The 27,991-nt window shown below is 41.7% G+C and overlaps 3 protein-coding genes across 3 annotated transcripts; 2 read left to right on the top strand and 1 right to left on the bottom strand.

Annotated features, from left to right (window-relative positions):
* Nucleotides 1–428: 428 nt before the first annotated feature.
* GTPBP8 (GTP binding protein 8 (putative)) lies at nt 429–6,427 on the top strand. Its single transcript, XM_033146570.1, has 6 exons — nt 429–857; nt 3,023–3,121; nt 3,669–3,799; nt 4,474–4,573; nt 5,991–6,109; nt 6,212–6,427. The coding sequence occupies exons 1-6, from the start codon at nt 522–524 to the stop codon at nt 6,288–6,290; spliced, it is 864 nt and encodes a 287-aa protein (XP_033002461.1). The 5' UTR covers nt 429–521; the 3' UTR covers nt 6,291–6,427.
* A 2,962-nt stretch (nt 6,428–9,389) lies between these two features.
* LOC117045485 (transcription initiation factor TFIID subunit 13) lies at nt 9,390–12,671 on the top strand. Its single transcript, XM_033146569.1, has 4 exons — nt 9,390–9,416; nt 9,752–9,830; nt 11,252–11,349; nt 11,708–12,671. Exons 1-4 carry the CDS (start codon nt 9,390–9,392, stop codon nt 11,876–11,878), a joined length of 375 nt encoding a protein of 124 aa, XP_033002460.1. The 3' UTR covers nt 11,879–12,671.
* Nucleotides 12,672–13,460: 789 nt separating this feature from the next.
* On the bottom strand, nt 13,461–23,405 carry NEPRO (nucleolus and neural progenitor protein). The gene is made up of 9 exons (XM_033146568.1): nt 23,252–23,405; nt 21,519–21,673; nt 20,982–21,058; nt 20,031–20,162; nt 19,201–19,278; nt 17,541–17,902; nt 16,182–16,249; nt 14,966–15,222; nt 13,461–13,912 (listed from the first exon to the last, which is right to left on the bottom strand). The coding sequence occupies exons 1-9, from the start codon at nt 23,349–23,351 to the stop codon at nt 13,495–13,497; spliced, it is 1,647 nt and encodes a 548-aa protein (XP_033002459.1). The 5' UTR covers nt 23,352–23,405; the 3' UTR covers nt 13,461–13,494.
* Between the last annotated feature and the right edge of the window lie 4,586 nt (nt 23,406–27,991).

The following is a 27,991-nucleotide window of genomic DNA, read 5'->3' as shown; positions in this document are numbered from 1 at the left end:
CATGAATGTTTTAGTTGACATCCATGAAAATGTTGCCTCATGCCTCTCACCAATTTTTGGATTTTTGATGTGATGTGGGGGCAGGGGGCTGTATGGAATCTTTAATTCTCCAGTGCTGGCCCTGTTTCTATATTAATTTTCTTCTTAGGGTGTAGTCCCATCTACCTGGGAATAAATGCAGCTGAATTTGGAGGGAGTTACTTCTGAACACATATGCAAAGGATTGTATTTTTAGTTTTGAGCAGAAATGTGGAGGATTGCACTATGTGTATATGTTCTGTTTAGCACCTGTGCTGAAAGTCTTGAAAGAAAGCAGTGGTTTAATGCACTGAGGGATGAATTTGCATTTGTGTGTTGTTGTTCTTGGGGGGGGGGTTTGGCAATTGCTACAATAACTTAAATCCTCCTCTTATTTCTCTTTAAAACAGCAGTTAGAACTCAAGAACCCACAACATAAGTTTTTGTTTTTAAAAATATGAAAGACCTGAGTTGATTGTGTAGCTGTTGAAAATCCAGGCACAATGGTGCTCCAGAAAGCAAAACCAAGAAGACTTCTAACAATTAGCTACCTGCTGAGGAGACATCTTGCAACCAGAAGCAGCCCCATAAAGTATGCTTCGTTTTCAGAAGTCTTACAATTAAACGAAAAACAGTTTACTGGAGTCGCATTCCCTCTCCAAGAAATGGCAAGATACCTGGCCTCTAGTGTGGACACGTCATCCTTCCAGATTTTCAATCCTAACCACAATGAAATCAACAGTGCAGAGGCGTTTTTCATTTCAACACGTTGGCACCCCATTGATTATTTCACTTCAGCTGTCCGGATGGATCACGCTCCACAATTGTCACAGCCTGAGGTGAGGTCAATGAAATGCAAATTTTATCCTTAGGAGCAACTCCAGTTGCCATGTGAGTGCTTATGGGAAAAGAAGAATGAATTGGATTGTTTGAAATAACATGGGGTGGGGGGGGAGAGAAAGGAAGGAGAGTTGCTAAAGCTATGGGTTGTATAAATCTACTTTGCTTTGATTGCAGAATATGGCCTTGAATTCAGCTGTCAAAGCAAAGTTTCTGGTCCTTATGATGGAGAATTTCGTACATGCAGCTGTTTGCCCAAAGCAGCAAGTTTGCAGTGGCAATTATGTTAATAATAATAATAATAATAATAATAATAATAATAATAATAATAATAATATAATGTGCTGCCCGATGACAGAGGATGAGACGGTTGGACAGTGTTCTCGAAGTGACTAGCATGAGTTTGGCCAAACTGTGGGAGGCAGTGAAAGATAGGCGTGCCTGGCGTGCTCTGGTCCATGGGGTCACGAAGAGTCGGACACGACTGAACAACTGAACAACAACAATGCTGCCCATCTGACTGGGTTGCCCCAGCCATGCTGGGCTGCTTCCAAAAAAATATAACTGATAACTGTCTAGCCATGCTAGGTCACTATGTGTGGGGAATTAGTATATTTTAAATGAGGTATTGACTTTTCTGTAAAAGGTAAAAAGGTAAAGGACCCCTAGACAGTTAAGTCCAGTTGAATTTGACTATGGGGTGTGACACTGATTTTTCTGTAACAAAACCTGAAGAGAAACCTCTACTCAGGGGCACAAGCTGTGGTCAGGTGTAGACTGTACCAGTGTTTCTTGAGATACACGCTTCTGGATTTAGCCTTAAAGCTAGGGGGAATTTGAGCAGCCTTCCAATTAGGGAGTTTCACTCAATACAGCACCCTGTTCTTCCTTGTAATCCCCAGGTCCATCCTTTAGTCCCCATCCTTTTGCATTACATACATTGATCTTATTTACTCTCACTGCTTCGCCAATGCGCCTGTGCTAAGAAATGAAAAAGTACCATTTTAAAAAGGGGGGAGGGGGAAACACACCAGAATAAAAGTTGCATCCAAATATATGTAAATCATATCTGTTTAAGTAATTCTAAGCATACTTGGGAAAGTGAATACCATCAAAATCAATGAATATTCAGTATTATCCTGCTAGTTTCAGAATTAGGGAACAAGCTGCAATCCTAAATGTATTAAGAATTACATTCTGTTGACATCGGGCATTTCCTTTCAAGTAAGCATGTTTAAACTGTCAGGATATTATTACAAGCCGAGCTGCAAAAGCTGCAGCAGCGAGGCTCACGTGACTATGTGTCTGTTTTCATCCTGTGAGAAAGCCACCAGTTCTACCTGCTTTCTCACACATGTGTTGTTTTGTATTTTTTTACTTTCACTTCTGGCTCAAAGATGCCGGACACGCTAATGCACAGCTCTGACTTAATGAGCTGGCGAGCAGAGGCATACTCTGCATCTTATCTACAATAAAGTAGTTTTTAGCCTTAATGGCTTGTATGTGTTGTTCTTCACGCTGGGGAACAATCGCATATCAATGTGCCCCTGGACTCGAGTAGCCAGGAGGGCACACAGGCTTCGTCTCTACCTGGGGGTCAGTCTCACAACTTGCCCCTGCAGGACGTTTGCTAACAAACGTCTGTAAAGTTGACAAGCCAAATAAATGCAACTTTCCTAATTTCATAATTCCAGTAGCAGAATTTCAGTTTGCTCTCCCACATTATTCCTCTCTAGATGCAAACTTCTGGAAAAGCCAAGGAACCTTTCAAAGTGGCATAGTTTGGATATGCGTTCCTCATACTAATTCTCCTAAATGGGACTGCTAAAATCTTGTCCATGAAGAACTGAGGACTCTGTAATACTTGAAAGGTCTCTTTTCCAGAAGGAACAGACAGTCCCTTTTCTTTTAGCTGTCCTCACATTTTAGTTGTCCTCACATTTCGTAGATCTTGAGAGTTATTTAATCCAAAAGAGAATTGAGTTGTAGCAAGAAATCCATATTCTTTGGAGAAATGTATTATTTGCTGCAACTGGGCCCATCTGTTGAACTGTGCAGTGTGGTCAGGGTAACAACAGAGAGATCAGATGTACAACTCCTTGCTTTAATACACGTCATTGGATGAGAAAGATAAATGTGAAATAACTGTAACTTCTTCCCACAGGTTTGCTTTTTAGGAAGAAGCAATGTTGGAAAATCCTCCTTAATAAAGGCTCTGTTTTCATTATCCCCTGATGTTGAAGTCAGAATTTCCAAAAATCCAGTAAGTAGCATTCAGAGATTTTTATTACATTGACTTTGGAACTTAATTGAGCCCAACTAAAAGCAGGCTGTTCCTGGGTTGCATCTCAGAGCAGACCCATTGAATTAAATGGACTAGTCAGATACAGCCCTCTGTTCTGTGACATATGTTGTGACATTTTTTGTAACTGGTAGAAAGGATCCAGCTTAGAAGGAAAGAACCGAGAAGTTACATACTCAGACAGAGCTTTCATGTATCCCCTAGTACATTGAGTTTGAAATTAGTATTTCTATACCAGAAATGCGGTTGCTTGTCCCAGATGCTCTTGGATCTCTACTGCCTTGTTGGATGATCAGGTGTTGAGAAATTGTGCTATATACGCTGTAAGAGCAGTTATCTTCCAGAGCCATCTGATGATACTTACATATGCTTTCAAGTCAGGGACTGGCTAGATGAGGAACAGTGACATTCCATCATCTTAACTGAGAAACCACCCCAGTTTTGCTTTGGAATAAGATGAAACAAACAACTAAACAACCCTAACCCTCCCATTTTTTTTTTCCTCCAGGGCCACACTAAGAAACTGAATTTCTTCAAAGTGGGGGATTTATTTACTTTGGTGGATATGCCAGGCTATGGTTACAGATCACCCAAAGATTTTGCAGAGATGGTGGAGCCTTATTTAAATCACCGTGCAAAGTAAGATAACAGCTTCAAATTTCACTTCAGTCTTTTCGACAGGATTGTGTGGGGAAATAGTTAAGGTTAAACAATATTATTTTAAAAGCATCGCATCTTATAACAAAATGGGGAAGTGTCTTAGACTAACTAAGGTATGTGAAATAGCTTTTGGATGCAGCATCTATTTAAACTTGAGCCAGTCACAGTACTTGTAAATATTATTTTAACATAGTCTTGCACCATTCTTTATAGCAGTGGTGGGGAACCTCTGGCCTTCAAGTCTAACCAGGCCCACTGAGCCTTCCCATTTGGCCCATGAGGCTGTTTTATATGCATCAGGTGTAGGGCAGGTAAACCCCCAACTTGGCCAAATGCTGCGCTGATTGGAAGCACTTGCAAAACTTTCCACAAAGCCCTATGCAAAAAGAGGTCACCCAAAATTGTCCTGATGCCTACTGATTGCCTGCTTTATAGCATAGGATGTATTGGAGTCCATACAAATGACCAAACTGCCCCAGAATAAGCTCATTCACCCAAGGGTAGTGTGGTCATCTGTATCATCCCAGCAGGTAGAAAAGGATGACCAAATTGTTGCCTGTATAATTGTTGCCTGGGCTAGATTTAGGATTTGCAGACAAAGAATACATATTGCTGCAAAGCACAGTTGTGAACTGTGGTTTTATGTTTTCTAGTCTGAAACGGACATTCTTATTAGTGGACGGCCTGGTCGGAATTCAGGAAATGGACAAAGTTGCTGTAGAAATGTTGGAAGAATTTGGGATCCCTTATGTTGTGAGTTGTGATTTTTGTTTAAAAATAAAGGCAGTGAGCAGTCAATATATCGAACTAGCAGGACAAAAAAGGCATGTAGCAGAAACGAGCAAGTATTCTTTGCCGTGTAAGCAGACTTCTGCAAGTGCAATGGGGCTTCTCTTCTTTTTTCCTCTTTCCTGTAGCCCCCTGTGACACTTCTCCAATCCGCTCATCAGGGTCCCCAATTCAGGTTTTAGGCATGTTTGGAGGCTCCAGGAGGAAGGAAAAGAAGAGGAAGCCATTAGTGCAGGTGCATGGACAACACTGAATGTCATTCACCATTCCGCCAAAGTTATACCTTTGTCCAGTTAATATTAGTGTCCTTTTTGTTGTTATTATCAGTTGAATAATGGTTTGAAAAAATGACTTGCAAGTAGAAACTATTAGACTTGACTAGATTTTAAAAGCCTGTGATGAAAAAATAACACAGGCAAGATTTTCAGGAATTATGCACATAGGTGATTAAAAACTAAAGCAGCTTTATTGTGTACTGAAGGTATGCTATTAACACCCCAAGTTTCACTATGTGTGCATTGATACTTGTTAGAATCCTAGATTCCTAGCTTTAATTTAAATACTGTATACTGTTTTAGTGTTTATGTTTGTCAAGGTGAATTTGAAAATATAAAGGTTTCCAACCTTGCCCTCAGTCCTAACCAGGTTGCTTAGCCCTAACATAGATCCTCTGGATCCATCATAAAATAGTAATCCAAAACATTATACAGGAAGATCAACAAGATATGGAGACCTCTGTTCACCTTTAGAAATGAAATATATTTGTCTTGTAGATTTAGAAATTGAAAGAAGGCTCATACGGTTGTACCTCGGGTTACGCATGCTTCGGGTTACGCATGTTTTGGGTTACATACTCCCGTAACCCAGAAATGTAACCCACTACATGCGCAGAAGTGTTCTGTGCACTTCGTGCATGCGCAAAACGCGTTGTTCGGGTTACTTACGTTTCGGGTTACGTACAACAACCCGGAGCCAATTAAGTACGTAACCCGAGGTACAACTGTAAATATTGAAATCAATAAATATACAGGACTAAGTTATTGGTCTAATCCATTGACATTGGTCTGATCCATTGATCCATTGTTCCCACTAAGCCTCATCCTTTTCTTTTTCTTAAGGAAGATATGAAAACCTGTTTTTTCCCCCTCGCACAGAAGTCTCCATAAGTATAAAACGGGAGTGAGGAAAAGTTGAAAGAGAACAAAATACACAATTTGGGTTTTTAAAAATTGTTTTGTAGAGTAAAAAGACTCATCAACAATGTTAGCATACTTACCTAAGCTGAGAGCTAAATTTGAAAGACTTTACCAAGAATTCAAGACTTCTTTAAGAATTGCTCTACAATGTTTAAAATATTGGGTGTGTGTTGTTGTTTTTGCAGATTGTATTAACTAAAATTGACAAAGCATCAAAAGGAGTTATGACAAAAAATGTGATACAGATTCAAGACTTTGTTAACAAAAAGACACAAGTATGCTTTCCTCAACTCTTTCCTGTCAGGTAAAACTTGAAAAGGGGTTCTTACCCATTCAGAAATATAACTGCACATGTAATGCAGATGCTCCACTCTCATCAAATAACATTTTCTCATTGTTTCTACAGTTCTTTGTATTGCTTTGGAATCCATGTGCTGAGATGCTTTATAGCACACGTTACTGGAAATCTTCCCCTATCCACTTGATGATACTTCATACCCAAATCTTAATGACTCGTCTTCATTGTTCTTCCAATAAAAGAGACAAGATTTATTGCTCTGTACACTTCTCTTTTTTCCAAGCCTTGTGAATAATTTGTTTATAATAAATGCTATTTAAGTTATTTATACAGCTTCAGCTAATTATGTCACAGTGTACGGTACATATTTTCTCACCGTTGACTGATTGGACCAGAGCTTTAGAAGCAAAAGTCAATGCTTAGAAGCAATATACAGTATGTTTCTCTTTAATCCAGATAGAGAAACTTAATATAATGGAACCCTAACAGGCTTGGATCAGCTCACAACTGAGTGCAAGTTCCACTCTGCAGTTGATCGCCAACACTGTTCAAGCATTTATGTGGCTTTATCTCAGCACATGTTAAAATGGCCTGGCTTCCACGGCATTTTAATTAAGTCCAGATTCATTACAATCTTAAGTTGACCAGACTAGTGTCCCTTTCATGAAGTGTTACCCTCAATTAGCAAGTATTTTGATACATGATTATGCAGGAGGGAGGGAAATGGGCCCAAAGTAAGGTTACCAGACGTCTCTGTTTCCCGGGACAGTCCCCGGATTTACAAATCAGTCCCCATACAAAATCCATTGGAAGTTGAAAAGTGTCCCCGGATTCGTTGAAAAAAATCTGGTAACCTTAGCCCAAAGTGGCATAAATATTTGCATAAAAAATTAATATAAGCAGAGTGGCTGCTCCCCAGTTACTTGTGACAAATGCTTACATAAATCACCCTACCTTTGCTATGCTGTTTTAGCCCCAGTAGTGGAGCAAGGCACCATACCCTCTGCTTGAGCTTAACAAGAAACTTAGGTCTGAGCACATATCTCTCTCACACTATAGCAAACTGATGTCAATAACAAGTAGGTAGCCGTGTTGGTCTGCCATAGCCAAAACAAAATAAAAAATATATAATTCCTTGGTCTCTAAGGTGCTACTGGAAGGAAGTTTTTATTTTTTATTTTGTGATGTCAATAAATGCTTGATGCCTGTGGGTTGGTTGCTAGCTGGCAAGTAGCATCGTGGAATGGAAACAGTAAGGAGCTGCTGTTGCATTGGAGAGCTGCTTTGTTGTAAACAAAATCTGCCCTTTGTAGGTTCTCCATCAGTAGGAAAAAAATAACAGAGGCCAACCAGAGAATATTGAGAAGCAAAGCAGCTAGTAAGCCTGATCTTTATTAAAGCTGTTGCAACAGGGTACTCCCCTCACACACAGGAGAGTGGGGGAGGACCCAGAACAAAGGTGTGCCTGCCCTTATATAAAAAAGGTAAACAGGTACCGCTCTGGCGGGAAGATAAACGGCGTTTCCGTGTGTTGCTCTCGTTCGCCAGAAGTGGCTTTGTCATGCTGGCCACATAACCCGGAAGCTGTACGCCGGCTCCCTCGGCCAGTAAAGCAAGATGAGTGCCACAACCCCAGTGTCGGACTCGACTGGACCTAATGGTCAGGGGTCCCTTTACCTTTTTTAAATGACCCCTGACCATTAGGTTCAGTCGCGATTTCCTTCAGAATGGATAGGTTTGATCTTCTTGCAGTCCATGGGACTCTCAAGAGTCTCCTCCAGCACCAGAATTTCTGCTGCTCCAGAGAAGCGGACACGGAGCAATGGATTCAAACTACAAGAAAGAAGATTCTACCTAAACATTAGGAAGAACTTCCTGACAGTGAGAGCTGTTCGGCAGTGGAATTTGCTACCAAGGAGTGTGGTGGAGACTCCTTCTTTGGAGGTCTTTAAGCAGAGGCTTGACAGCCTCTGTCAGGAATGCTTTGATGGTGTTTCCTGCTTGGCAGGGGGTTGGACTGGATGGCCCTTGTGGTCTCTTCCAACTCTGATTCTATGATTCTAACACACTCAGATTTCTGTTGTAGACCGCCTTTTTGTAATGTAGGTATGATGTTTCTGGGGGTGGTCTTGCAACTCCAGGGTGGGCAATTTAAATGTCTATATAAGGACTTGCACGCATGGCTCTGGGTCCCTCCTCCTCCCTCCTGTGTGTGTGGGGAGCACCCTGTTGCAACAGCTTGTAATAAAGATCAGGCTTAACTAGCCACCTTGCTTTTCACTAGAATTCTGGTCTGCTCTCTGTCATTTTATGGGCGGTAAGGGCTTCCAATTGTGCTGAGCCAGTGTGGTGTAGTGGTTAAGAGTGGTAGACTCGTAATCTGGGGAACCGGGTTCGTGTCTCCGCTCCTCCACATGCAGCTGCTGGGTGACCTTGGGCTAGTCACACTTCTCTGAAGTCTCTCAGCCCCACTCACCTCACAGAGTGTTTGTTGTGGGGGAGAAAGGGAAAGGAGAATGTTAGCCGCTTTGAGACTCCTTTGGGTAGTGAAAAGCGGGATATCAAATCCAAACTCTTCTTCTTCTTCTCTGCCAGAGGTCTGGGCTCCCTCCCGGAGAAGCACCCCTTTTAACTCTTATTACATCACTTATGAACATTTATTATATATCTAAGACCTTAAAATTCCTATAACAGCTTCAGGACCATCACTACCTTTTTTATTCTTTCCTACTCAAATCTCTATATTCGAGAGCAATCAGAAGTTACGAAGACACCACAAATAACAGTCTTGTGGCACATTAAGGACTAGCAGATTTATTGTAGCATATTGGGTTTGAATACTGAATGTACTGATGAAGTGGACTCTAAACTTATGCTGCTGCAAACCTGTTCATCTTTAAGGTGCCACGAGGCTCCTTGTTTGCACCGTCTGTTGCTACTCACAAAGGGCTGGAATTGGTTGTTTAATAAGTTTCACCTTTATCCAATACCCTGCCCATCTTGCCCCAGAAACAAACTCCTCGTGCGCTTTGAATGGGGTTATTACGGCAAATCCATTTCCAAAGTCGCTCCTATTGCGCACGCGTGCTGCTTGGTTTGTTTCCACACCCACCCACTCCCATTTCGCGTTCCTCAGAGCTGCGGGAAGAAGGAACTGGAAAAGGGCAAGGTCTACAGCTTCATTAGCTCCGAGAGAGCATGCTCAAGAGTGCCCGTTGACGCGACCAATAACAACGCGTGTTGCTATACCGGCGGAAGCCTGGAAGGGAAGGTGGCTGCTGCCGTCATGGCGGACGAAGAAGAGGACCCTCCTGTGAGTAGGAAAGGTCGGGGTGGGAGTCTTGGCGGCGCTTGGAGAGCCTCTCCCGCTCTGGCCTCCCATGAGCGGCTGGAGAAGGCGCTTGCTGGCTTCGGGGAAAGAGGGCACGGGGCTGCGGCTGCAATCTGATACTCGCTTACCCTTTACTTCACTTTACCCTTCCTTGCCACTTTCTCTTGGATTGTAGGATGTTGCCAAATGAACAAGTGTTCAGAGGTTCGCTGTTCTGCCATTGAGTTCTTAAATCAAATATGGGAATCTAGCTTAGTTTACTCCTAGTTTATAATTCTCTTGCATCCTTGTTCGGGATTCCCCCCCCCCCCTTTTAGTTTGAAGAAGATACTGAGGAGGCTGGAGGAGGCCCAGATGGTGGACAGGGGAAAAGGAAGAGGCTGTTCTCCAAGGAATGTAAGTTGGGGCTCCACTGATCATGCTGGCTGGGGCGGATGGGATTTAGACTCCCAACAACTGAAGGGTCACAGGTTCCCCACCCCTGGTGTAGACAATACTGAGCTGAAAGATCTTATTTGGTGTAAGGCAGCTTCCTGTGTTTCGTGCTATTATAAGGTTTAACCACTTCACATTTTCCTACTTTCTAAAGGACCCCTTTCCCAGCTCCATAAACCGTTTTTTGAATATTGATATCACTGTTAAATTCCAGAAAAGACTGGAGGATCAATAGAAGTAGAAACACTCTCATGTCATGCCCAGTTTGAGAGTAAGGGCTGTTTCACACATTTTTTGCATGCCATTTCATGTCACTTGACTCATAGATGAATATGTGAACTATTTCCATTCAAATGTATTGTGAGGTAGAATAAAAATCTGAAATTATTATTTCATGCATACATGCTCCAACACTTGATCTTGATGTTTTCTAGAGATTAACATGTACGTGTGAACTCTCCCTCAGATTTTGATTTAGAATGCCACTTTTTACAATACACCTGTATTTGTCGACCTTGTTGCTGCATTCTTCTGTGGTTGTTAGGAAGCACACATTAGCCCAGGCAGGTCCAAAGTCCTTCCCGGGGGCTTAATTCGACCCGTTGGTTGGTTCAGTCCCTGTGGCAGTTTATTTCCTGGGGTAAAAAACAAAAAAAAGCTCAACAACTTTGGCTGGCCCTTTGGTCAGCCCTCACACATGTTCACAAATCTGGCCCTCTTTGAAAAAAGTTTGGACACCCGTGCATTAGCCTATCATTCCCCTGCTTTCAGGGCGAGGGAAGAAAAGCCTTGTGCTGAATGCCCTCAATTTGGGTTCTAAATACTTCAGTGCTACAGTAAGATGCCATTTCCTTGAAGACTCCCTTCAAGGGAATGTCATTCTTCTGCAGTAATGCAGTATTCACACAACTACTAATTTGGACAGTATCCAGTTGCACTGAAGCATACTTGGCAAAACAGTCTAAGCTTTCTTAAATATAACCAGAAAATAGAGATCTGTTGACTAGTATTGTTCATTTCGGATCAATAATTGTTCATGCAGCTTCTCATTGGAGTTACACATACTTTCTGCAGTTCTTAGCATCAAGGTTCCACTGAAAAACCACCTTATCGGCCATTGTCGTTAAAAGTATGCATACTGCCATCAACAGTGTGACAGTGTTTTGATTTAAGAGCCCTATATCATCCAGCCTATACTTCCAAGTGGGGAATATTTGCATCTTAAAAATTAGTTGACAAGCTTAGATGTTCACTTCTGCTTGAACAATTAGGAAGAATATGACTGCCAAGTCACACTTAGTGAGAAACATAGTGAATAGGTTGTAAGTTTTCTAGAGTGCTTCTGTTCCATATCTCACTGTGGGTGTTTGTTCATTCTACAGTAAGATGTATGATGTATGGATTTGGAGATGACCAGAATCCTTACACAGAGTCGGTGGATATTCTTGAAGACTTGGTTATAGAATTCATCACAGAAATGGTAGGTCTTGCTTGCTTGCATGAGATTACAAATTGGGTGAAGCAGATGTTGGGAGATATGAGCTTTGTTTTTGGTGCTGCTGTTTGTTACTTGAAAACCAGAAAGCAGAGCCTTGAAGGGAAGATGTATATAAGGCAACTATTGATCAGCCCACTTTAAATGAATTAATAAATGAAGAATGCTACAAGCATAATGGGGGCTCTGTTTTAGTGCTGTTTGACTACTAATCATTTCATGATACAGGTTGCTGCAAGGGAAGAAATCCAAACATTCAAGAGAACACATGGTCAAATCCATGGTACAGGTACTGAACCTCTCTTAGAAAGTATGTGACTGATCAATTCTTTTCTACCAATAGACCCACAAAGCAATGTCAATTGGACGGCAAGGTCGAGTACAGGTTGAAGATATTGTATTCCTGATCCGTAAAGACCCAAGGAAGTTTGCTCGTGTGAAGGACTTGTTAACAATGAATGAAGAACTGAAACGGGCCAGAAAGGCATTTGATGAAGCAAACTATGGATCTTAAGGCCTCATGTTATGCAGATGTGGGTGGTATGTGCAGAATGGCATGTTTCATTTTTCTGACTTGTGTTGTCCTCAAGGATTCACCAAACAAAGTGAAGTTCTTGCATTCCCCATGACAGTGTGGATAATTATAGTACTTTACTAACGGGAACAAATCTCTGCAGTTTGAAGGTGGGTGGGTGATGTACCTTCTCTTTCCAAATATACCTTAAGTGGCAATTCTACAGTGGCTTTTAGGTTCTGTGAAAATTGGAAAACACACCACTCTAGGTTAGTTAATACCAACATTGTGAAAAAATATCAATCTTGATGGTTGTAAACATCACAGGAACTTACTCCAAAATGAGGTGCCTCATTCTATAAACACAGGAGTGAAAACTATGGGCAATTATGTCAAGAGATCAGAGCTGCTTGCAGTTTGGCAGTTGAGGCATATATCATAGGCAGTGTTATTTGTTTCTCTGAGTAAGTGGAGGAAACACTCTATTTGTACTTTTCCCCCCAGCTGAGAATGGCCCATAACAGGTGCTAGAAGACAAACCAACACTTTGCTTTGCCAAGTGTAAGAATTGTTTTGTAAATTGTTCCAGAACTTTGTAACTGGAACAATTGTGTTTTTTTAGGATTGTTGTTGTTTTGCTTAGTTACTGTATAGATACACATTGTATAACTGATTCAATTTATGAATTGCTTCCCATAAATGTTATTTCACAGTAAATACTAGTGCTTTGGAATTATTAATGAATATGAATAAACACTTTCACCCATGCATCTCTTGTAATGGGAGAAACCAACACGATTCCTGTGATTTTCTTAAAGGGTTAAGTATAAATACAATTTTTGAAGCTAAGTCAGTGGGGATCAAGGCCCAATAGGCTTGCCTCAGCCTTTGACTACGTTAACATGAATTAACGTGGGGTAGTCATAAGCAGGCACAACAACATCAGCATCACTTTTGTTTTTTTAAAAAAATCTTAACTATGCACTGTAGTAGCTAAACACAACTACCTGAGCAGAAGCTGAGTTTTGAGGATTGGTCTGCTTCTACCTGCTTTGAGTTTAAATAGCATGTACCGGTAGCTGATGTTTTTAGTTAGGCAGTACAGTATTGGCTCAGTTCTATCTCAGCATATTCTAAGGAGTGCTAAGACTGAGAAATAGCTGAAGCAAGCAAATGCTGCAGTGCAATGTTGCTCAGGTTACATGTGCTGTGCATTTTTTATTGCGCTGGTGTTCTGCTTCCCACCCATCAGCCATCATTCTGGCTACAAAGTGGACATAGTCCTACTATTGTACTATTTTGGATGGGTTTGTAGGACCCTACAGTTTCCCCCCTAAAGGTGTTGCATTTTCACTAGTTATTCACCCCGGGGAATGAGAGTGCAGTCCATGTACAAAATGTAGCAAAGCATCTAAATGCATGCTGCTGCTTATATACAAAAGCTGAGTTTTGCTGTTAGTCTGCCACTATTAACGACAATTAAAGTGTCAACCTTATGTAATGATGCTGCTTGCAAAAAAACTTCAAACCAGGAAGCAGTGTTAAAGTAGTTAACACCCATCTTCTCTTAACACAAACTCAGTGAACAGTTTAAATTAGTTTAATGGAACAGAATGCTATAGGCCTATTACTTTAAAAATGTCATCAATATCATCCTCATTCTCTGTGGCTTCTTTCTGTTTATGGGAAGGCTTTCTTCCAAGCCCCACAACGTCAGAAGGATGGCCATGTGATTGTTTTTCAACACTGTATGTAGTACCACAATTGTCAGCATCCCAAACTGGAGAGAAGGGGCTAGAGCACTGAGAAAGAGAAAGATCTTTACTGCCCTTCAAATGGATAGAAGTGCCTCTTTGCATGGGAACAATGCAAGATGGTGCACTCCTTGAAACACTTCTTGATTTCCTTGAGCGTTTCATCTGTCTTTGTGGATGGGAATGTGCTTTAAGTCTTTGGCTGGGTCTCACTCTGCAGCTTGAAAGCGTGAGATATTTACAGAGAGTAGCTTTAATGCAGCCAAGTTTCCGTTGCAAGCTGGAATGCAAAGATAAATTTTAGCAAAAGTGAAATTCTCAAAAATTACTCAAAAGTAATCACTCTAAAGTTTAATGCCAAGTAAGCTGACAATTAGGAGGGATTTTCTTAATTACAGCACAAGTAGATTATTTTGCATAACCAAGGATCTTTTGCACAAGCTAGTCTGCTCATCTGGAACAGCTTTTGTCCATTATCAAAATCTAAAATAAACTGCAGCTTGGACTGACACCATGGCCCCCAAAATAGGTTTCTACCTGCCCCTTTATTTTTATTTTAAATATCAGACTGAGGAAGAGTAACTACATTATGAATGTTGTTAGGTAATAAATTTACTGTCCATAGGTTGGACAGGTAAGGCATTTACACTTTTTAAAGAAATATACACTTGTAAGTTTGTGAGCCTGTGGGCAGGGGCTATCCAGTAGGTCCAATACAAAAGGTATTTTTAATCTTTCTTGGAAGCCACCCAGAGTGGCTGGGGAAACCCAGCCAAATGGGCGGGGTACAAATAATTACTACTACTACTACTACTACTATTATTAACAAATAGAATAATACAAAATAAAATAAAAAATTCCTTCCAGTAGCACCTTAGAGACCAACTAAGTTTGTTCTTGGTATGAGCTTTCGTGTGCATTGGTGTATCTGAAGAAGTGTGCATGCACACGAAAGCTCATACCAAGAACAAACTTAGTTGGTCTCTAAGGTGCTACTGGAAGGAATTTTTTATTTTATTTTGTTTTGACTATGGCAGACCAACACGGCTACCTACCTGTAAAAATAATAATAGTTGTAGATAGTAGTTTAGGGGAAACCAACGTAGCACACTTTGTATTATGTTTCTAACAGTGCCAAATCACAGGATGCTGTGGCAGTGATCTATCTTGCAGTTATTTGCACCTTATATAATTTCCCCCATTAATGACAGCCTTCTCATGAACTGGGAAGGAAAGCAACAGTTGAAAGACCAGGGAAGTAAGATAGTAAGCACAGAATAGTCTTCTGCAATTGCTACCTCAGAGAAATCCAGCACTGCCAATTTATACAAACCTGCAACCCTGTGTTTCCACATGCTGTAACCGCCTACTTTTCAAAAGTTTCATCCCCAAGAAAAAAGCCTCTGGCCCAAGTTTATTGCTTTTGCACCACAGAACCGTTGTTCTGAGTGTGTCAGACAGTTCTCTGAAGGTGCATGCTTCTTGAAACTTGGAGACAAAAGATTTAAGATGCTGGGACCTCAGTGATTTAGAAGAAACCAATGTAGTTCTCTTTTTTGACCCAGGAAACCTCACTTTGACTTTTGTATTCTGAAATAAAATAAAATGGAAGGACATTAGTAAAGGAGAAAAATGTATCTTCAATGAAGAGACTCATATTTCTAAGATTACATACTGTATCCTTGACTAGAAGGAACCTGTCTAGCAAGAATATAGTAAGGTAAAGGGACCCCTGACCATTAGGTCCAGTCGCGGACAACGCTGGGGTTGTGACGCACATCTCGCTTTATTGGCCAAGGGAGCCGGCGTACAGCTTCCGGGTCATGTGGCCAGCATGAGTAAGCCGCTTCTGGTGAAACAGAGCAGTGCACGGAAACTTATAATTGTGTTTCTTGAACAGTGGCTCCTTGCAATACATAACAAAAATTGTTTCTTGGCGCATCTGCTGTTCAAAGCTGTTGTTTTAAACTTCACTGAACATATTAGGTATGACACTGGTACAGTGTTTCCTATTTTGATGAGCAACAATTCAGCTAGGCTCCAGGCAGAGATCTTTCAAATCTAAAATATTAATAGTGAGGCTGTGAGAAACCTTTGAACTTCTGGTCAACTACAAGAATATACTACTGCTACTGAGCCATGACCCTCCCAGAGAAATTAATCAGATTCTAGATGAAGTTCTAAAGCTTTCAGTGGAATTGGCTTTCATTAAGCTTGCATAGCATCACTATGTTAGTTCCTCCCATCTGCAAAAGAGTTGGGCAAATGAAGTTATACATATTCATGGCAAATTCCAAAACAATTACCTTGCATATACATTTGCACTGTACAGTATATATTTACAGCACTGTGCAATCCAGATCTGCAAGTTCACCATGTAAAGGCTACATTTATAGACAGGACCTATATTGAAAGGCACACCTCTTGAATCAAATTAATGCCATGGCAGAAAGTCGCACAGTAATATTTTCTGCCCAGAAGAGAAAAAAGGAGCACACAGAAACATAGTATATTCAAGACAGACAAACACAGAATGAAAAAAAACAAACCTCCAGTGGTGCAGGATTAGGGAACTTGCATAAGCTCTTGACATCAAACGCAAACGCCTTCCCAAGATCTGGAAGAAAGGGCACAGCTGCCATGTCATAACAGAAAAGAGAGCTTGGCTATGATCCTAAACAGAGTTATTTGTAACAATATTATTCTTCAATCAGTGGATTTTAATTTATATTCTAAGCATTTTACTGAGGTTAAGTCTAAGGAGTATCAGAAATCTTCCACAATACAGTTGTCAGCTATTTCCAGAGCATCTTGGGGCATGAGACAATTTCATCTCTCCCCATTCAATGTAAGCAGCACAACGGACTGGTTGCCAGTTCATTTCCAGCCCAATTCAAGGTGCTCATGTTACTGTTTAAAGCCCTAAATGACTTAGGCACTAAATACCTGAAAGACTGCCTCCTTCCCTACACACCCGCTTGGCTGCTAAGATCAGCAGAAGGTGCCCTCTTGGTTGTTCCACCACCATCAGAAGTTCAGGGGAGAGGGCGGGCCTTTCGGATGATGCTGACGACACACCTCTTTACCCTGCTACCTTTGATACTTGAGATGCATATCTTTAAGGACTCCCCTTATTTCTGTAATTTTAAGTTGTTTTAAACCGTTTTTAATATTGTGTAATATTGTGTTTTAATCTTAATTAAGATGAAGGGTGGGCAATAAGTTGTAACAACAAATTAAGAAGACACGTCCCACGCAACTCGATGCAATATCGTGCTATAGTACAGACATGAGGGTGGCCAATCCCCAATGAGACCAAATTGGCTTCCCATACTTCATCTCTCCCTCACCGGCCACCTTGTTGCCCAGCAGCACCTGGCCAAGATGCCCACATAATACTCATTCCAGCCTTATAAGAAATCAAACTTTTAGTGTAGCAACACACACTTAGGAAATCCCTGTCTATTGTCAGCAGAAACCTTCACTGTACTTCTTTTGGCACCTTTCACAGATGAATCACTTTCACAGATGAATTGTAGAGTTGGAAGGGACCCTGAGGATCATCTGGTCCAACCCCCTGCCAGGAATGAGCAGCTGCCCCATACAGGGATCAAACCTACAACCTTGGCATTATGGGCACCACATTCAAACTAACTGAGCTATCCAAGCTGCACCTGACTAAAAATGATTTTCTTTAGGCAATCCTATCCAGACATGTAGAAGCTGTCGTGTGTTTTAATCTTGTTTTAGCATATTGTTGATTTTAAACATTTTTTAAAAATGCTTTTAATTGTTTACAGATATTGTTTTCTCTCTTTTTGGTCAACCACATGGAAGTTTTATTAAAAGCAAGCAGTGTATTAAATGTTGTGAAATAAATATAAATAAATGAGACCATTGTCTCTTACCTTGGTTAGTTCTTTTTACCAGAATTGGCTTCCCAATATCAATGGTCTTCTGAGCGTTCATAACCTTCTTTCTTACTTTTGTGGGTGCGGCTGCACTCAAAGCATGAGACTGAAATACAGCCTTGCTTCCTGCGAAACGTCTAGTCATCCATCCAGGTCCAGCCCTTTTCATTACAAATGTTTTGTTGGGCATTTTCCTTTCAATCTCTGAATAAGTGGTCCCCAGAAATTCATATATTTCAGAAGGAAAGGCAAATCCTTTAATATAAGGCCTTGGATGAGTTTCTGAAACTTGCTGAAGCAATTCAAACAGCCTCATATATAGAGAAGCGAGGCTTTTTAACACACCTCTATAAATGATCCTGTGGCAAAGAAGAAGAGATGAAAACACTTATATCTGTTACACAGCACCTGCTTTCCGCATTTGGAATTTATTTGTGTAAATTCACTTCAAGGAAATGGACAGCAGCCTAAGGACTAAATGACCCCCATTAGCTGCACCTCTGCCACTATGGAAAAGACCATTAACCTGCCCCCGGCTTCGATTTAAATACCACTTATGTTGCCTGTTTGCTCTTTATCAAACTGTACTCCCTCGTCTACCATTTGTTTTACCTCCTTCCTTAGTTTCTCTTTTAATGTGTAAACCTAAGGGCAGTGCCTCTGCCTTGTTTCAGGGTATGTGTAGCACTTGCCACCAGCCCCGTGCACTGCAAGGAGGAATCTACCTTAACCTAACCAAAGGCAGAGGTGGACAGACAAAGGAACCAGGGAAATGATTGCGGTCACAGCTACCTCACTGCTTGCTTTATCAATGGTTTACAAGCAAAATGCTGCTTCTCCCATTTCAACCCCACAACCCTAGTCTTATCGGATTATCTTTGCTCTGGAAATTTTTTACTTGTTTAGAAGAGAGCTGGTCAGGTCAGTTAACAGGAACACACTGTCTTGCCAAATGCAAGGTGGTTCTTTTAAAAGAGATTCAGAAGCAATACAAAACACAAGTGAGTGAGGAGAGGAAGATTTGGTTCCTAAACAGCAAGCAATATATACATACCAGGCATGCACTTCTATCTGGCACTTGGAAGCCTTCAAGAAGTGGCAAAGTGACTCCCCCAGGTAGCCTTAGATTGCGCGGCCCTGTGGCTGATCAGTCTGTGCACGGGCTTCTAAATCACTGCCCAAACCATCTGATTTTATAGCCACCTCCTCCCAATGCCTCACTTTCCAATAACAATTTCCAACATTAAAGGTTCCCAGCACTAACCTCCCTGACTGATTAAGGCAGCTTTGTGTGGGGCTTCACCACCTCTCAACTGATTAGGACACCAGAGAAGGTTCTCACACCTTCAAAAACTTAACAGCTGCCAGGGAGGGGGAAGGAACAGAGGCAGGAAGGGTAACCATGTTAGAACCACTACCTCCTCAATACACAATTGGTCTTCCGGTTGGATTTCCCATACACACACCTTCACAATCTTTACTGAATTGTTGTTAGTGCTACAGAAATTGTACATCTGTTCTAGGTCCTTCCATATGCAATAGGGAAGTAATGGGAAGGATGTGCACTGCTGGTGTTAGCAGGGACCATGCTCTGCTAAAGACATTGAAGTGAACAAGCAGAAGAGAAAGAATTAAAATGTTTTACGGGTATACATACCATAATCGGCTCAGCAACCCCAAAACCACAGTATTCAACAGTATGTACTCCTGCAAACACAGATGCTTAAGGGACAAACTGACGAGCAAATTGATTAAGGTTAGATAACAACGAAGGTTGGACAGCTAACAAGAGGCTAGAAACCAAAATTACACACACACACACTTTCAATCCTACACACATATTCCTGCATGTTCCTTTCAATCCAATATACTTAGGACTGAACGTATTGAACACTTTATGCATGAACACACAGTGGAACTCAGTGAGTAGTGAGCCTTAAGATATATATTTTTTTAAACTGAGGATTATATGCTGCTTTGGAGGCACATACTCAATAAAAAAATCAGTAAAATCAATCATAGAATTGTAGAGTTGTAAGAGAGCATGAGGGCCATCTAGTCCAGGCACAGGCAAACTCGGCCCTCCAGATGTTTTGGGACTACAACTCCCATCATCCCTAGCTAACAGGACCAGTGGTCAGGGATGATGGGAATTGTAGTCTCAAAACATCTGGAGGGTCGAGTTTGCCTATGCCTGATCTAGTCCAACCCTCTGCAGTGCTGAAATCTTTTGCGCAACGTGGGTCTCAAACCCACAACCCTGAGATTTAGAGTCTCGTGCTCTACCAACGTCCTGAATGAAGATGAATCACAAAGGACTGCATCACCACAAAATACTAACAAAATGAATTCTTAATAGAAGCAAATGAAATGTCATCAAATCTGTTTTCCCTAACAAATCTGAGGTATATCCTGTGACATTCTGCACCACTAAATGAGAATTTCAAGAACCTCCAAATTAGATTCCAAACTCTTTCAGAAGGATACAGAAAAGCTGTGCAACAACATTCAAGCAGACGCAGCAACAGCTTGCACCCACCCAAAATCTTTACTAATATCACTTCTATCACAGGTTGACTGGGAACCAAGGCCTCTTCTGGATTTTCTGATTTCTGTTTTCTATTGAAAATAGACAAGAAGATTGTGTGGTTAAGTGTTGGCACCCTGCAATATTTAATGTTGGTATGTCCTAGGCCTCACAGCAGGAGTCGGCAACCTAAGGCCATGAGCCGCCCTCAAACTGAGCCGCCTGCTCGATGAGTCCCTGTGCGCTGTGCTAAACCAGCGCAGGGCAGCGACACGCTTCCGCGGTGCCGGAAATCACGTCTGCGCAGGTGCCAAAAATTGTGGGTATGCACGCTCCGGCCCACGGAGGGATCTCCGCTGGAGTGAACTGGTCCAGGCGAGGTGAACCTTGCCAACCCCTGCCTCACATAATCCTATAGTAACTGGTTTACAAGCAGAATGCTTTGCCCTGAGCTGCTCCTATAATCTTGCAACAATATATTGTGCTGGCCTTGATATAATGTGTTGGGAGTGGGTCTCACTGAATTCACAAAGACTTTTGAACTAGGACTTACTTTTTTTGGTTAGGACTGTGCTGTTGGTTACATAGGAAAAAAATAAAACGGACAAGGCAAGGCATGGTACCTTCTGTTGGGCTGACTTCAATTAATATAAGTTTTTGAATTACACAGATCTGTTCATTCTATATTGAAAAGTTCATATTAGATTCAAAGCTTCTACTGTTTTCTACCAGCATAGAATGATCAAGCAAGACACTCTGTTGCCCATTAAGTGTTTGAATTTCAGCTGGTTTGAATCCCATAGTTTCCAGCAGGTTTAAAATATGCTGACGTACTTTCCTGAATAGCCAAGTAAATCTAAACTACAGAATCTAAACTAGAGAAGTGAGATGTTCTGGCTTATGCCACTTACGTGGGGCCCAAAAGAATAAGGTATTGAATTGGCTTCTCCAGATTCATTCTGTTTAAACGCTTCAAGCACTGTTCTACCTGAAAGGGAAAGAGGGAAAGAAGAAATTTTGACTTGATTCATAGTAGTAAGCATGTAGAATTATATGAAGAACAATCTGTCATAGCATGCATATTCTCCTTGAATTAAACTATGGAAAAGGCTTTTTAGGAGGTACAGTAAGAGAACTGGGAACATGGAACTGCATGTAGTCTCCTTGCAAGTAATGGCACATTGATAAAACTTTATTGCTCCAGGAGGCATTTACAGCCCCATTTTCAATGAGTGCAGCAGCAAACACAGCTGTTACCCTTTTTATAATACCGGTAATTATTTTTTTTGGGGGGTAGGACACACACACAAAAAAACCCAAAATATAAAACAGCCATCAGACCACCACAAACAAAATGGAAGCAGTGGATTTCTATGGACGACTGCATTCCAAAGAATTCCTTAAGCATCCCAAGTCTAAATATATTTCCGGACTACTCCCAACCTTACCTGCTTGAGGGACCGAAATGACCTATGACGACTCATCTGATAGTGAAAACTATACATGATTGAATGCAGCAGGCTCTGTTCTGCAACCATGGCTTTGTTTTTCAGAAGGGTGTCCACAGCATGACACCCCTTCAGAACAGCAGAAAGGCTTCTCACTGGAACAGGCAAACAAATATGTATATATGAAACTATGTACTTCAAAGTCCTAAACCGTTCAGAAGTCCCAAGAGCTTGCTAACTTAACTCTAGCAAGTGTATATGTACAGTATATGGAAGCCAGTAATATTTCCCCCTTTCACTTAACCTTTGCCAATTTGAGCATGGAAATTAACACATCAGTTTCAAGCACTATTTTTACTGAAATCAATTTGCAGAACTTAAAGTCCAATTAGCAACTCTGTTGTACATCACTGCAAGATGTTATGAATAATGATTCAATGATATATTATTATTATTATTATTATTATTATTATTATTCTGCACAGACCACCATAATCCCTCATCCCAGTCTCCACAACACTCAAGGCCCACAAAACCAATGGGTCTCCTTTCATGCTCCTTGTGAAGACAGCATAGCAGGAAGGAGCGGTTTCAACTGCTTGCACTCCAGTTGCGAAACCTCACTGAAAAACAAGTTAAGTATCCAGAGCTTGTGGTTCTTTCTTGGGGGTAATGAAGCCAACCATGCAGTTTCTGGAGTTTATTCAAAAGTAGTTGCACAATTGTAGAAGTCATTATTGCATTGATATCCAAGCAGCTCAAAGTGGAATACACACTTCTCCCCCATTTTTTCCTCACAACAACCCTGTAAAGTAGGTTAAGCTAAGAGAGTGACAGGCCCAAGGTCACCCAGAGAGCTTTATACCTGAGTGGGCATTTGTACCCTGGTCTCCCAGGTCCTACAGCACTAACCACTACATCACACCACCGTTATCCAGATTACTTGTGCTATCAACTCACTTTTACCATTTACGTTTCTGTATCATGTTTCCTCAAATTACAGTAGAAAAGACAGAACTCTCCTCCCCACATATCCATGCATAACTTGTGTATTGTAATAACATACCCACTTTTAACATGGCAAAAAGGAGGAGGTAACTTTTAGCCTAATCCTATGCATGTTTACTCAAAAAGAAGGTCCTACTGAGTATAGCAGACTTTTCTACTGAGTAAGTGGAATAGGACTGTAAATTTAGTTTCCAATCCTGATCTATTAGGATCAACTTAGGTTGATAGCTCAGTCCGTAAAGCATGAGTGTCTTAGGATCCTGAGTTCGAGCCCCATGCTGGTCAAAAGATTCCTGCATTGCATGGGGTTGGACTAGATGACCGTTGTGGTCACTTCCAACTCTACAATTCAATTATTAATTTCCACGAGTCTATTCAACTCAATGGGTAAGCACTGACTTCAGTTAAGCACAGGACTGCACCTTAATCTTTACTCCATGTGTGCAGTTGGAGCATGCAAAGACCCTGTCACTACCAAAAACAAAACAAAACCCAAATGTGAACTAATGGATGTGAACTAATTTGATCTTCCTCTCACTGGAATAATTGAAACAAAAGACCCCCAAGAAGCAAAATTCAGCCAAAGCTATGCTTTTTAAAAAGAGGTGAGCGAGGCACGTGTTGTAACTTCCAACTATTGAAACCAAAAAGGGGCACACTTGCCTGCGAGCTAAGCTCTACTGAGAACCACATTCTCTAAGCAGGTCCCCCCCCCCGACCCCCACCTGACGAGTGCTGCGCCGCCACGGCGACCGTCGCGCTGCACGCGGGCCACGGCACCTCCAAGCGATTCCACACCGCCTCGCTCGCTCCGGGCGCCGCCATCTTGTCCGAGAGGTGGGGCTTAACTAAACCAAATCCCAGGCAGGCGGCGAGGCAAAGCTATTTGCAAGGACGCAGCTGAGCGGGGGAGGCGCGTCAGGAAAAGAGCGCCAACCGTGAGGCTTTGCCCGGCGGGTGGTTTGCGAAGGCAGGATCCGTTTGGTGACCAGGAAGAGGACGAAGGGCGCTTGAAAGGCTGCAGGCGTCGACACGCGTCGACTGATTCACACGTTCCAAATGTGAACTGCTTTGAGAAGAGCTTTGGTGCGATCAGGCCCAAGAGCCCCCAGCATCCGTGGCCAGCTTATGAGAGACCCGAAAGCAGGCCATCAGGTTTTAGGCATTTGGTTAAAGAGCAGGATGCTGAACCAGATGCGCCTTTAATCTGATCGAGCAGAGCTTTTCTTTCGTTCTTAAAAATGCCTTAAGCAGTCCTGCCTTACCCTGTATAAACCCCCAAAATTATGGGAATTGTAGTTTGGTAAGGATTCTGGGAAATGTAGCTCAGTGAGGAAAAAACGATAGTTCCCATGATTCATTGCGGGGGAGAGAAATGTGCTTTAAATGTAGGGCATGTCTCTCTCCCTTGTCGTTAGGCTTGAGTGAAAGATGCAGGGAGTTTTGTTTTATTTATTTATTTATTTAACATTCAGGTCCCGCCTTTTCTCCATTCCTGGCTAGGCTTTGCCTCAAGAGTGTCACATTGCCAAGGCAGATGAGAGGCCCCAGAAGGTTGTTTTCCACATGCTTTTTTGTTATATCTCTGATCTCCCATCACATTTGTCAAGCAAAACAATGGTGACCCAGATGTAAAACAGAGAAGTCAAGTTTTCATAACTCATAACAGTATAAAAGAACAGATCCCTGTATTAGCAAACAATTCACCATGTTTGTGATCTAAGAACAGGTTGCATGGAAGTAACTAAAGGCTGAGTTACGTTGAGGCAGTTAGTTTCTCCCAAAAATATATTTGCTGTACACTCAGCAGATAACGGCTTCTGTTGTCCGAATCAAATTTGTACAAACTGATCCTGAAAAAACTTAATACTTGCAGGCCACAATAGATTAAAATATATGTAGCCTACAGTACTAACAAATACTGATTAGTGCAGGCAAGTTGCACATGTGTTTCCACGCATTGACTTCAATTATACCATCACATCAAGATGAAAACTGATTACTTCCAAGAATGTATTTTTATAGGCTGAGAGCTCATAAAATCATTGACACTCTAGAAATTTATTGGTGCCCTGTAGGAGAAGCAAAGATCTTGGCCTGCTTCACTAAGATCTAATTTTAATATGATTTAGCCAATACGGTATATTTCTATTAATATTAACAATAATACAGATAGATTCCTGTCCAGAGCAATATATTAAGAAAATGGTGCAATAACCAATAAATGACTTTGGCTTTAAATTAAAGTTTAGGTAAATATATGAGATCAACCAGTTACTTTATCTTTAAGGAAAGCTCCATTTTCTCAAAAAGATCCACACCTGAAGGTGTATTGTGAGCTCATAAAAGAGCTCTGGGGATAGCATGTCTTCTTTAGCTATAAAGCATAAGTTGTTGGGTTGTTGTTTTTTAGTGGTAGTTGAGAGAAAACCACTAAATGCAATGGTACATACAAAAGATTTCACTAAGGTCTTATTAGCTGAAGTTAGGAGATATTATGAGCAGCCTTTAAGTGAGGAACAAGCATGGGCTATCTGTTTCCAGTGTTGTTGTAAAATGAAACAGATGATGGCTCATGAATTGGATTCTGCATTAAGAATGGTAATCTTAGATGTTGATAATGTCTACATCCATTCTGATGGTACTGTTTCCTTCACTTTACGGCATAACTTTGGTGAGAATTAAGATGAAAATTGTTTAAGATGAAATGAGTTTGTATTTTCACAATGCCTATGATACTATCATTGTATAGCTTTAACTTGCTTATCTGGAAGTAAATCCTATCAATCTTAATTGTATTTCTGAATATTTAGTTGAGGAGTTGTTATTCTTAAAAAGAAAACAAAAGACAGCTTAAGGGGAAAGGTGGAATGTAAAACTGAATAATTGGAAATTGCTGCAAACTTACACTGATTCCATGACTAAGGACTATAGGTAACTTTTTGTAACATTGTGAGAATATGACCTATTTTAGCTTGGTTTATTCTTTGGCTTTTGCAAAACTAAAATGAGAAATGCAAACTTGCAGAAACAAAAATCCATTTGAATCCCTGCTAAAACAAAAGTTAGAGCAAAGTTAATTGCAAATTGGTTTGCAATTAGATCTGAATGGCCTTTTCAATAGGCAATGTATTTTATGTTTTATATTGTAAACCACCCTGTGATCTTCAGATGAATGGCAGTATATAAATTTAATAACTAATAATGGTGATAGCTCCTTCAAGTACATGCCATAAGCTTCATTTGTATATGAACATATATCTAAGCCAGTAATTTATAATGCACCTATGAGCCAATTTATGCAAGGCTCTTTAACTCTTGTTTAATCTGTGGATATACGTAGGCTAGCTATTGGTTGAATAAAAATCCTGAGTAAGGACAGCAGGAGGGGAGAGGGTTAAAAGAATGAAGGTTGAGATCTTCACTTTGGTTTCTTAATCTTGCCGTGATATCTCTTCAAATGGCAGATCATTTAGTTTTTGGAAGTTAATCAGTATCAAACAATTGCATCAGCAGAAAATTGGACTAGATAACTTTTGAAGTCCCTTATAATTGTATGGCTGTACAGCTGGTGTGCCTAACCATTGGCCCTGTGGTCTGATGCAGTCAGACCCCAATTTCAGAGATGACAAAAAAGTAGGGAAAAATTAGACATAGCACTGAGATGGGCAGAGGTTTAAATATCCCTGCCCTGCCCAGCACCGTAAGATTCCTCATCTGATGAGCTGGGAGGGAAATTCTTCTTCAATTGATCTACACTTTGTGTGCCTGTGTAAGAGCACTCTCTTGTTTTGTGTGTGAGAGAATAGAATAGAATAATTTTATTTATACCCCGCCCTTCCCAGCCAGAGAACCGGGCTCAGGGCGGCTAACATCGATTAAAATCACAACAAAAAACATAAAAACGATCAATTTAAAATAACAGATTAAAATACAAATTTAAAATTCAATTAAAACTGCAGGTCTCAATTTCAAAATAACCCACCAATAAAAGATGAAGCATAAATATTAAACAGAAACCAACCCAAAGGCCAGGTGGAACAGCTCCGTCTTGCAGGCCCTGCGGAAAGATGCCAAATCCCGCAGGGCCCTGGTCTCCCGTGATAGGCTGTTCCACCAAGTCGGGGCCAATATTGAGAAGGCCCTGGCCCTAGTTGAGGCCAACCTAACGTCTTTGTTGCTCGGGACCTCCAAAAGATTATCACTTGAGGACCTTAAGGTCCTACATGGGACATACCAGGAGAGGCGGTCCCTTAAATACGAGGGTCCCAAACCGCATAGGGCTTTAAAGGTCAAAACCAGCACCTTAAACCTGATCCTGTACTCCACCGGGAGCCAGTGCAGCTGGTAAAGCACTGGATGAATGTGGTCCCGCGGCAAAGACCTGGTAAGGAGCCTCGCCGCGGCATTCTGCACCCGCTGGAGTTTCTGGGTCAGCTTTAGGGGCAGCCCCGCGTAGAGCGAGTTACAATAGTCAAGTCTGGAGGTGACCGCCGCATGGATCACTGTGGCCAGATCAGGGCGAGAGAGGTAGGGGGCCAACTGCTTAATACGGCGGAGATGGAAAAATGCCACCTTTGCTGTGATTGCAACCTGTGCCTCCATAGAAAGAGAGGCATCAAAGGTTACGCCCAAACTCTTGACGGAAGGCGCTGGCACTAGTTGGGCCCCCGCAAGAGATGGGAGTTGGCCTCCCAACCCCATGTCGTCCCGACCCAGCCAGAGGACCTCTGTCTTCGAAGGGTTTAACTTCAACCGGCTCCCACGCATCCATGCAGCCACAGCCTCCAAGCACCTGGCCAGTGTGTCTGGGACCGAGTCAGGGCGGCCGTCCATCAACAGAAAAAGCTGGGTGTCATCAGCATATTGATGACAGCCCAGCCCGAAACTCCGGACAATCTGGGCAAGAGGGCGCATAAAGATATTAAAAAGCATCGGGGAAAGGATTGTGCCCTGCGGAACTCCACACACCAAGGAGTGTCGCGGCGACAATTCCCTCCCTAGCACCACTCTCTGTCCACACTCTCCTGCAGCCCCAAAAGCAGCCCCTGTTCTAAGCTTATACAACTCCACTCCTCCTATACTGTATACCAGGGGTCAGCAACCTTTTTCAGCCGTGGGCTGGTCCACCATCCCTCAGACCATGTGGTGGGCCGGACTATAGGCCTGTTTTGGGGGGGGGGGAATGAACGAATTCATATGCCCCACAAATAACCCAGAGATGAATTTTGAATAAAAGCACACATTCTACTCATGTAAAAACACGCTGATTCCTGGACTGTCCGCGGGCTGGATGGAGAAAGCGAATAGGCCGCACCCAGGGCTTAAACTTAGGTTGCCTACCTCTGCTGTATTCCTTGATGGGCCTACTGGACTTGCACTACCGTATTTATCTTGGGTGTCAAAGATGGAATCTTATTCAGATTTCTTCTGTATTTTATTAAGAAACTTGGGCCTCTATCCAT

Source organism: Lacerta agilis, chromosome 4, assembly GCF_009819535.1.
Source record: "Lacerta agilis isolate rLacAgi1 chromosome 4, rLacAgi1.pri, whole genome shotgun sequence".
Taxonomy (NCBI): domain Eukaryota; kingdom Metazoa; phylum Chordata; class Lepidosauria; order Squamata; family Lacertidae; genus Lacerta; species Lacerta agilis.
The sequence above is the reverse complement of the archived record's forward strand: the minus strand, read 5'-3'. Positions and strand labels throughout refer to the sequence as shown.